This window comes from Poromitra crassiceps, assembly GCF_964638095.1.
Source record: "Poromitra crassiceps genome assembly, chromosome: 22".
In the NCBI taxonomy this organism is placed as follows: Eukaryota; Metazoa; Chordata; class Actinopteri; order Beryciformes; family Melamphaidae; genus Poromitra; species Poromitra crassiceps.
This window is the reverse complement of record NC_139647.1, coordinates 2,886,274-2,898,014: the sequence shown is the minus strand read 5'-3', so window position 1 is coordinate 2,898,014 and position 11,741 is coordinate 2,886,274. Positions and strand designations below refer to the sequence as shown.

Genomic DNA, 11,741 nt, shown 5'->3' with positions numbered 1-11,741 from the left:
CATGGCAACAACCACTGGACTATTTTTCCATCAACCAAACCACACCCTCTGGATACTGCTATCTGGACAAACCCCGCCTGGACAGCCGCGGCGGCGGAATAGCTGTATTTCACCACCATTCAATCACCACATCTGCACTATCCCTCCCCACCCCCCCCCTCATTTGAACACCTCTCTTTCAAACTATCTGGTCCCAAACCCCTGGTCACTGCTGTCATCTACCGCCCCCCCTCCAAGCCAATCCCTGAATTTCTCTCCGACCTGTCAGAATTCCTCACCCAGCTCTTTGCCATCTCTCCATCCGTGCTGTTGCTTGGCGACTTTAACATCCATGTCGACTCCACATCCTGCAATAAAACCACTGAATTCCTGGACATTCTACACTATTTCAACATCACCCAACACATTGACTTCCCCACCCACAACAAAGGACACACCCTCGACCTGGTCTGCACCTCCGGCATCTCCATCAGCAACCTCTCCACCACCGACCTCACCATCTCTGACCACCTAGCTATCACCCTGGACATCAACATCCCCCCTCCCCCCACCAAACAGCAACGCATTATATCCTTCCGGAACCTCAAATCCATCAGCCATTCCTCCTTTTCTACCACCCTAACAAACGTCATCTCCAACACCATCCCCACCCCAAACGTCTCCCCCACTGACCTGGTCAACTTCTATAATAACACACTCTCCTCCTGTCTTGATGCCATCGCCCCTGTCAGAACCAAGCCCGTCTCCTTCACCCACTCCGCCCCCTGGTACACCAAAGAACTCCGTCACCTCAAAGCCAAAGGCCGCCAACTTGAACGCCTATCCAAAAAGACCGGACTCACTACTCACCTGGAAGCCTACAAACTTCACCAACAACAATATAAAGAAACTCTCAACCATGCACGATCCTCCCACTATTCCTCTATCATCCGCACCGGCTCAAATAACCCCAAAACACTTTTCTCCACCATAAACAAACTGCTCAAACCCATGGACACCACCAGCAACTCCTTCACCACCAGCACCTGCAACTCCTTCCTGTCATTTTTCAAGAAAAAAATTGACGACATCCACTCACTTCTAGCCGCCTCCGCCCCCTCTGCCCCCCCCGGATTCCACCCCACCGACCCCCCCCCTCCAAACCACCCACTGTCTTCATTCAACCCCATCTCCGAATCCGATCTATCCTCCCTTGTCTCCAACATGAAACCCACAACCTGTGCCCTTGACCCCATCCCCTCCTCCCTCGTCAAGGACTGTCTCCCCTCACTTTCCCCACTCATCACCACCATCATCAACTCCTCCCTCTCCACAGGCTTCGTTCCCCCCTCACTCAAGCTTGCTTCCATCACCCCCCTTCTGAAAAAACCTGGCCTCGACCCCAGCATCCCAAATAACTTCCGCCCTATCTCCAACCTCCCCTTTCTATCAAAAATCCTCGAACGAGTCATCGCATCACAGATCAAATCCCACCTTGACACCAACAACCTGTACGAAATATTCCAGTCCGGCTTCCGCACACAGCACAGCACCGAAACCGCCCTCCTCAAAATCACCAACGACATTCTCCTCTCCGCAGACTCCGGCTCCCTCACCATCCTCATCCTCCTTGACCTCACCGCTGCCTTCGACACCATCAATCACTCCATCCTCCTCTCCCGCCTCCAGCACTCCATTGGCATCACCGGCACCGTCCTCTCCTGGCTCACCTCATACCTCTCTGACCGTCACCAATTCATCTCCACCAACAACTGCAAATCCTCCACTGCCCCAGTCACTCACGGTGTCCCCCAAGGTTCAGTACTCGGTCCCCTACTCTTCATCCTCTACATCCTCCCCCTCGGTCAGATCCTCCGCCATCATGGCCTCCGTTTCCACTGCTATGCCGATGATACTCAACTCTACCTGTCCTCCAAAACCATCACCCCAGCCACCCACTCCACCCTCTCTGCCTGCCTCAGCGACATAAAAACCTGGATGCAAAAGAACTTTCTCAAACTAAACTGCAATAAATCCGAAATACTCATCATTGGCCCCAAGTCCCTCACCCGCTCTGCTCAGAACTTCTCCCTCACCATCGACGGCTCCATCATCACCCCCTCCACCCATGTCCGCAACCTCGGTCTCATCCTCGATCCCACCCTCTCCCTCCTCCCCCATGCAAATCATATCACCAAAACTGCTTTCTTTCACCTCCGGAACATTGCCCGCCTCCGCCCCTCCCTATCCCTCCCCGCTGCTGAAACTCTCATCCATGCCCTCATCCCATCCAGACTCGATTACTGCAATAGCATTCTCTACGGTTCCCCCCACAAAATCATCAACAAACTCCAATACGTCCAGAACTCCGCTGCCCGCCTCCTCACCTCCACCCGCCGCCGAGACCACATCACTCCCGTCCTCCATAACCTCCACTGGCTCCCAGTCAAATACAGGATTAACTACAAAATTCTACTCATCACGTACAAAGCCCTCAACAACCTGGCCCCCCCCTACCTCTCTGACCTCCTGCCTCGCCACGTCCCTACCCGTAGCCTCAGGTCCGGAGACACCAACTGCTTGACGATCCCCAGGACCAAGCTCCGGACCTGGGGCGACAGGGCCTTCTGAGTTGCCGCACCCACCCTCTGGAACACTCTCCCCAGCCTCATCCGTCAATCTCAGTCCATAACATCCTTCAAACAGGCCCTCAAGACCCACCTCTTCAACCTCGCCTTCTCCTCCTAACCTCACTCCACTCTACCTACTGTCTCCACCTTTCATGAATGTTTCTAAATTAAAGTATTTATTTCTGTGTTTCCTGTAAAGCGACTTTGAGTATCTAGAAAAGCGCTATATAAGATAAATGTATTATTATTATTATTATTATTCACTGTTTCTGTCTATGGGATTTTTGAATGGGTTTTTGGCGCGATGCTTCAAATAATGTCTGTGGGCAATGCAAGTTTAATCAAACGCGAACCAAGGTTCAGTGGGATAATCTTCACACATGAGGACCACTTTCATGAGTTTTGTAGCGTAAATGCGAGCCCTAGAAGTAAAAAGCTCGAGCTAAGCTAATCCAGAACTACACACTGTCGCATAGGCTTCCACGTCACGTCAGCACTCAACCTGGACTGTTGTTGATGTGTGCACTGATTACCCCGGGCTGAACGGGCTGAACCAGGTGAAGGAAAGAGAATTTCCGTGTTCGTCCTTGAAGTGGTGACGTTATTGACGTATATATCTCCATCGACTCAAAAGTGTAGTCTCATTTAGCCGTTTGCTAGCTAGCCACCCTTTTAACGGCACATAAAAGCTTCAAAACTCATAAAAGTGGTCTTCATGTGTGAAGATGATGTTACTAAACACTGGTTCGCGTTTGATTAAGCCAGCGTTGCCCAGAGAGATTATTAGAAGCATTGCGTCAAAAACCCATTCAAAACTCCCATAGGCGAAAACTGTGAAGAACCAGGGCTGTTAGCATCGATGATTTCCGGACTTGTTCCTGGGGCTCTCTATGTCCGCTCTCGAAATCGCTGTCCGTTCTCAAGAGCTATTCAGTTGGTTCATGAAATCGCTGGGCTGCGTGCCCTCCAGTGTTGCTCCTGGCCAATCCCGGCGCCACAGGGCGTGGTTATTTCTTATCCTATGTGCAAATAGAAATCACGTGTACCAGAGATTTTCATCCGCCATTTATTTTCTCATAGACATTTTGTAAAATGCTTCTAAAAATAGTTTGACTTCGTCAAACCAAACGGTTCAGCTATATTTAGAAACAGGAGAGACCACATAACATTTCACTTGGACCAAAATGTAAAAGAAATTGCGGATTTAAAGAAAATAATTTTTCTTTTTATAAGCATTTTACGAAATGTCTATGGGAAAATAAATGTCGGATAAAAATGTCTGGTACAGTGCTGAAGCAGGAAGTAAGCGGTCACTTTGCCTCTCTATTGGATGGGTACCAGTGGAATCCCTTACAGTAGGTCTTCTAGTTTCATTCTAGCTTTAAAAATGAGCCCGCTACAGCCCCTGAAAGACAATAACATCGCTTGGCAATTTAAAAAAAAATCCCTCATGACTTTTACCCTGGGAACGCCGTTCCCCCATTTCCACCACTCCAGTACTGTTTATTTGTATTGAAGTAGGCCTATCAGTAACATTTTGTATATGTATACATTATATACTATTAGGCCTGTATGCGTTTTTCCATTATCAGTACCCTGAGTCTAGCCAACATTCCCATCCAATGAGGAACCACTGTGAAGTTGGTGTGTGATTGGAGGAGAGTGAATCCCATCTTCTGGTAGAGCGCAACACCGGCGGTCAGTGCAGTGCTGGTCTCCAGGGTCACACTGGAGAAGCCTCTCTCTCTGCAGAACTCCAGCACCGTCTGGACCAGCCGGGAGCCCAGGCCCCTCCCCCGGTACCACGACCAGACCGACATCCTGCACAGCTCCCCGCACCTTTCACAACGGTGTAATAACCAATGACATGAAATTACATGATGTCATTATGTCATCTGTAATAGATGATGTAATATTATGTCCCCCCCACAGACATGATCCCCTCCCTGCCCCATCATCTCACTTTAAAGGACTTTATATTTTGCACTTTATAATTTGGGATAGTTTTTTTATAATGCTTTGTCTTCTGCTATTGATGTGACCACGGCGCTGCATACTTGCACTAAGTCTAATTCCTTGTTTCTCATCTGATTACTTAATGTTGGCTATTTTTTCTTGACTTTTACTTCCGTATGTTTTGACTGAGGTATCGTACTTCACGACATTTTAAATCACATCAATTAGCCTACAGAGTACACATTCTATTGCTCTACGCAAATGACAGAAATGGACCAGCTGTGGAGCCATGCACAGAGATTAGAGCAATCTGGCTTTATTTATGTTGTAACTTCTCAATTCTGCATTATAAACAAAGAGTCAAGTTTGTCATCTCATATCCTACTTTTAAAATTGCATGGAAAAGATCACATAACAGCATTTATTTTCTCTCTCGAAAAGGTTAACCCATAACTTACTTGGTACATACTTAGTAACTTAGTATCTTCTACACTACTTGATAACATTCTCGTACTCTTTCCACTACTGACCTTTGCTTCCCGTTCTGTTTGGCCACTATGGCCACCATACCCACGACCCGGGACTTCCCATTGACCTGGGCTTCGGCCACCCAGAAGCAGTCGTCTGGTCTGGTCAGGTAGTTCCCTGGGATGTCCTGCATGTCTGTCTGGAGAGTGGCTCTGACATAGCGGACATGCAGCTCATAGCAGCAGTAGTAGACCAGGCCCACCCAGGCTCCTACTAACACCAGGCCCACCAACACTGAGCCCAGGAAGTAGCCTGCAGTACAGAGACCCAGAGTGATGCAGAGGTAGAGAGGGCTGGTCATGGTGCTGAGAAAACCAATAGACTCCAGCATGCCATCTCTAAACAGGGTCAGCACTGCATCCTTGTCCGAGGGACGGTACCGACGAATCACCGGCTGCATGACCGCAAGGAACTGCAAAGCAAGCCAAAAAAGAGAGCGAGCGAGAAAAAGAAAATAAAGGGTTAATAGCAGTGTTGGCAAGTTACTTTCAAAATGTAATACATATTACTAGTTACTTTCATTTGAAAGTAATAAGTTACTTTACAATATTACTGTCTGTGTAGAGTAACTTGTTATTTATTACACTACCTTTGCATTACTTTCACCAAAAATAACTGCAGTAGCAGAATGACATTGCCGCCCCGGAAACCATCGCGGAAAATAATTTCAACCGTCTAAATGCTATCATTTTCCTTTGTTATTGTCATCTATAGTGGTTATTTGCATAAAAATTAGGAAATTATTGTATCTTTACTTAAATGTGTTTTGATTAAAAAAAACTTTTTTTTTAACTCAATTTGTAACTTGTGTTACTTGACAAAGTAACTGGTATAATATTACTGAAATCCTATTGTAATAAGTTATATTACTTAGTTTGTAATGAGTTACCCCCAACACTGGTTGAGAGAGAGAGAGAGAGAGAGAGAGAGAGAGAGAGAGAGAGAGAGAGAGAGAGAGAGAGAGAGAGAGAGAGAGAGAGAGAGAGAGAGAGAGTTATGCGATCATCACCAGACTCAAGGTAAAATACTCCATACAGTCAGTCTGCACTACACATCTAACTATGAAACCAATCTCCTTCTGTCCAGATGATTCAGCCTTACTTGGAGTGTCTTTGTCTTTCCAAAGTTGTCCTTGCTTGTGCGCAGTATAGGGTCAGTGCTGCCTTGCTTTTGGCCCCCAGCCAGATGTCCTTCCACTGTAACCAGTGTTACCAGGTCTCACGAGAGAAACAAATTTGAGGAGAGACCCTCACCCTCCTTTGTCCTATAGGGGCAAGGCACTCCCTAGAGGTAGGAGGGGTCGATTGAGGGGAGTTGTTTCATCTCCATTGTTACCCGATCTCCCACTGTAACCAGTCTTACGAGATCTCCCTCATTGAGGTCACTCACAACTGGCTGTGAGCTAGGTCCGTTTGAACTCTGTCTTTCGGCTAGCTATGCTACTCTAGAAAGAGTTCCGTCTGCCTACATAAGGCGCTTTCACACCGGCCTTGAAAGCCGCAAAATGCACGGAAAATAGGATCCGCGCCTCCGTTGGTAAAGTCGTGAACGCGGGTTGGTGGCTAATTGTTGTACGCCTTTCGTTCCGCCAGCCGACCTAGTCTCAGCGGCGGGTTACCAGGTAACCCGCCTTCACGTGAAAGCGTAGGAGCAGCAAGCAGTGCGAATGGTCAGCCCATTCATAAAAAAATTACAGGGGAAATCACCTCATGCAGCAAGAAAGTGCATGAGTGAAAGTAAAAAAAGTAGCCTATACAATCATGACTGCAGGGACGCCAGGAGGAATGCTCCGTGCCTGTAAGTAGGTTAGGCTTTATGCTCAAACGATGTTGACATTAGTAGATAAAATTAACGGATATAATAATAATAGCTTCAGACGGGGCCGATTATAGCTATGGGCAGAGGTGGGCAATGCCCACCCAGACATGAGTCTTGCCCACCCAATCAAAAGTTAGGAAAATATGTTTATTTTCACCCCCAGCCAATGGAAAAATTGCACAGAAAATATCAGTAGCGATTCTAGCTTCTTATTGGGTGGGCACTGAGCTTCAGCCCGCCTCCAAAGTCCTCTCGACTCATGTATTGAGAACGAGAAACACAAGAGCTGTGACAGACTCGACTGTCGCCCTCCGCGCGGGCCTGAAATCTCGGCCCGAGCCCTCCCCGGCCTGTGACATGCAGACCCGTGCCCGATCCGGCCCGGATGAGTTATGAAATTACACAGCGCTGTACACCGACGGACACGCGGCACACACGGCTTGTTTCGTTGTTTTTTTACATACTGACAGCACGCTGTCTGTCGCTGACTGAGCGGAAAGCTACATGTCATGACATGAGTCCTGGCAGACTAACGTCACGTGAGGGTCTGTGTGTGACTGTGTGACTGTGTGGCTGGGGGAGTGTCTGTGCACTCCTCCTCTTTGTCTGACTGCTCTGCTGTGTAAAGTCAAGCGAGTAATACAACGTTATTTAATTTAATTATTGAAACGCCGTTCAATCCGGGAGCGGTGGCTGTCACTTGAAAGCACACCCCAGGACGGGAATGTGGCGGTGCTGCTTGGCTGTGTGTGAGTGCTGCTTGGCTGTGTGTGAAAGCAATTTCTGTGGCGAGGCTGCCGGTTTTGCGGGCCTTTTGAACTGCAATTTTGCGCGATCTGTGTGTGAAAGCGGCTATAGACTTGCATGCGACTTTCGCTCCCAAGCTGTCTAAATCAGCGATACGCACGTATTTACAAGTGTCACAGAAACATTTCAAAGCCACATACTTGAGAAGAAGTGTTCATAGCTTCTCGACGTCGTGGTTAGAAAGCTCGATGCTGCTCATAAATGTCTCTTTTCATCCGAAGTCTGTGCTGGTGATATTATTTTTTACCAAGCTTTCGACCAGAGTGCCGCTGTTGAGCGCTGTGACGGCTGGGAGCTCTAACCCGGAAAAAATAATATCACTCACATCAATTACAGTAGTAATAATAACAAGATTGAACAATCATATGATAGAGAAAGGCAGAGAGAAGGGGAGGAAAGGTGGGTAGAATGTGGGGGAGGAGAGAACAGGGAAGGGAGGAGATGGGGAGGGAATTTGGGGGAGGAGAGAACAGGGAAGGGAGGAGATGGGGAGGGAACATGGGAATGTGGGGGAGGAGAGAGCAGGGGAAGGGAGGAGGTGGGGAGGGAGCAAGGGAGGGAGAGCGGAGGGAATGTGGGGGAGGAGAGATCAGGAAAGGGAGGAGGTGGGGAGGGAGCAGCATTGACAATGAATGGGACTGACCCAATGGTGGATCTACATCACTGGTGGAGTACAACATGTTTAATATTCGCTTGTTTGACAAAGTTTGATTTATTTTACAAGGGCATGATTTGTTTCAAAGAGAATAACAGATTTTAATGAAACAATCTTAATCAATTTCTATTTGTAAATACGTCTACAGGCAAGCAAGTGACTAACTATTATTCAGACAAAACAGAAGGTGTAAAGTTGTATGATGTAATGTTGTGGAAGTAAAAGTAGAGTGGTCCCAAAAAGTAAAATCAATATGACAAAAATAGAGAAAACAAGTTTTGAGGTGAAGAAGGACACACCCTTTTTGTTTGGTCTTCCCTTGAAAGGTGAGCATCTTACCTTGGAAAACTGCATTCTGTGCTCAAGAACAACTCTCCACATTTAACTGGTGCATGGCAAAAAGGACATGGATGGACAGAGATTTCACTTTTTGGGTGGAATGAAAAGCTGAATGAACCAATGTATTAAAATCTCAGTGATGTGATGTAATTTTAGCCTATTAAACCTTATTATGGAAACAGTAGGATGATGGAAGCTCTAGTTAACCAACCCCTAGTCTCTCAAGCCAGTCTATCTCCAGACTGTCTGCTAGAACTAAATGAAATGTGAGTCCACGTGACCGGCTGGTTTACCAAGCTAAAAAACTGCATGGAATTAGCATAAAGTGAACATGTCTGTAACAGGGATGCTTGTGAGTACCCATAGAACCCATTCTCATTCAGATATCTTGAGGTGAGAGATCAAGAGATCCTTTGAAAAAGTTTTCCCCTCGCCAAAATTTTGCCTAACCTTGGAGCGTTATTTAGCCTCCTTCCCATAGAGAGGCAAAGTGACCACCTACTTTCTGCTTCAGCACTGTACCAGAGATTTTCATCCGCCATTTATTTTCTCATAGACATTTCGTAAAATGCTTCTAAAAATAATTTAACTTCGTCAAACCAAACGGTTCAGCTATATTTAGAAACAGGAGAGACCACATAACATTTCACTGGGACCAAAACGTAAAAAAAATTGCGGATTTAAAGAAAATAATTTTTCTGTGTAGTTTTTTTTTTAGTTTTGGTCCGAGTGAAATGTTCTATGGTCTGTCCAGATTCTAAATATAGCTGAACCATTTGGTTTGATGAAGTAAATCTATTTTTTATAAGCATTTTACGAAATGTCTATGGGACATTGAGGATCTAGGGCTAGGCCCTAGAGGTAGGAGGGGTCGATTGAGGGGAGTTTTTCATCTCTCACCTAATTTTGTCTCTACTTTTAATATGTGCTTTAAAGTGACATTAAACCCATTTGACATCCGCCATGTTAACAAACATCATATGAAGCCTCACATCATCATATAAAACACATTTAAGACAACAAGAAATGAACTTTACTGACTCATCATTGATCCGATCAATGCAGTAAAACCACACATACAGATGTCAGATGATCAATAACTAATAAGCAGCAGAGTAACACTTATAATGATCAAGTTGATGTGAAGGAGCATTTAGAAAAGTAACACACACATCATAAAAGAGATTCATGACAACACTATAGCAAATACCATGAAAGTGGAATACAGTTGAATATTCACTTTACTATAAAATGGAGAATTGAATCTACTTGAAGACAACACAAAGTAGTTGGATGAAACAGACTGAGTTCATTCCTTCTCTGTGAGAGAAGAATGTGAGCTTTACTCTGGCTATGCCGGCATGGAGGTCCACCTTGATCTATGACCGGTGCCTGGTATGGGAGAAGTGACAAAGCAATAGAGGAACCCAAGAGACACTATTTCTTCTTTTTGTTTGTAAAAGTAATATAGACTTAGGTTATCATTTTGAAATTCACATATTTCAAACCAATTTTAATTTCTAAGCGATTTGATACCAAACATAATGTATCACATGTATGAGTCCTTACCTCTTCATTAATCTGTGGCTGTGGGCTCAGGAGGTAGAGCGGGGCGTCCACTAATCAGAAGGTCGGTGGTTCGACCCCCGGCTCCTCCAGTCCGCATGTCGAAGTGTCCTTGGGCAAGACACTGAACCCCAAATTGCTCCCAAATTGCTCCCACACCAAATTGGTGTGTGAAGCGCTTTGGATAAAAGCGCTATATAAATGCAGTCCATTTAGCATTTAATCAGAGGTCACGTGGTCACTGGAGGCATCTGTGTGTCTGTGTGTGTGTGTGTGCCTGTGTGTGTGTGTGTGTGTGTGTGTGTGTGTGTGTGTGTGTGTGTGTGTGTGTGTGTGTGTGTGTGTGTGCCTGTGTGTGGTAAGTCATTCTTTGGTCTCCAGAGAGGCTTTCCTGGGCATCAAGGTGCAGAGTTCACGCAGGCATTCATTAGTCCTGTAATAAAGTTCTGTTTGGAGAAACACGAGTTGTGCTGTGTTCAGAAGTCGTAAACTTGTCTCGCAAGAGGAAAGCAAAGATTCACGAATGGAGCCTTTAATGATTAAAGAATACTTTTGTATATTCAAGGATTAAAGTTTAATCCTTCAATATACAAAAGTATTGTTGCTCAGAGAAACCCGCTTTGTCAAGGTCTGGGAAAGGTCTTTACAAGCCCACCTGGTGATAAGAAACCATTTGGAATGTAGAGAGGGCAGGAGGCTTTTCCATCCCTGCAAACATAGGTGATGCTTTCCAAACAGGGGGTGCACCATGACAGCCCAAAGATCCTATAGTATCCCCATGGATGCTATGTTAATGGATAGCTTGAGTTTGGTGATGTGGCTTAACAATAATAGTAGGCCTAGGCCTATTCTTAACACCTCGTTATCAGACTTTAATGTAAAAAAAAGCCTGAAAAGCCAGCAGTAAGCACAGAAGTACACAGAGTCGTTGCTAAGGAAACGCCAGGTCCGCCACTTAAAATGGCCGTGCGGGAACTTGGATTGTTTTTTTGTTTTGTTTTGTTTTTTTCTTCCCAAAATTCAGTACACAGTACGTGGACGACCTGTACCGAAAATGTTCAGGATGATTACGTGTACCGTTACACCCCTAATATATATACAACTATATACTATATAGCCTATTGGATTAGATTTGTGTAAATCGTTTACCTGTTGAAAAAAAAAAAAAAAAAAAAACATCTGGCCACAAGGGGGTGCATGTGTACCTGGTGCACCAACGTAAGATCCCAGTGCCTGCAAGTGAAGTTGTTTTTTAATCCAATACATTGGATTGGATTAGCCTTTATTGTCTCCCTTAGGATACATTTGTCTTGGGCATTCAAGAGAGCAAACAGTAGGTGACGTCAATAGCACACTGACTCACACACACACACGCACGCACGCACACACACGCACGCACACACACACACACATTCACACACACACACACACACACACACACACACACACACACACACACACAC

The 11,741-nt window shown here is 45.8% G+C and overlaps 1 protein-coding gene across 1 annotated transcript; it reads right to left on the bottom strand.

The window, feature by feature from the left end:
- Positions 1–3,616: 3,616 nt before the first annotated feature.
- Positions 3,617–5,493, bottom strand: LOC310796087 (putative N-acetyltransferase 8B; the record flags this gene model as incomplete). Its single annotated transcript, XM_083658238.1, has 3 exons — positions 3,617–3,628; positions 4,205–4,448; positions 5,096–5,493. The coding sequence occupies 3 exons, from the start codon at positions 5,491–5,493 to the stop codon at positions 3,617–3,619; spliced, it is 654 nt and encodes a 217-aa protein (XP_083514364.1).
- Between the last annotated feature and the right edge of the window lie 6,248 nt (positions 5,494–11,741).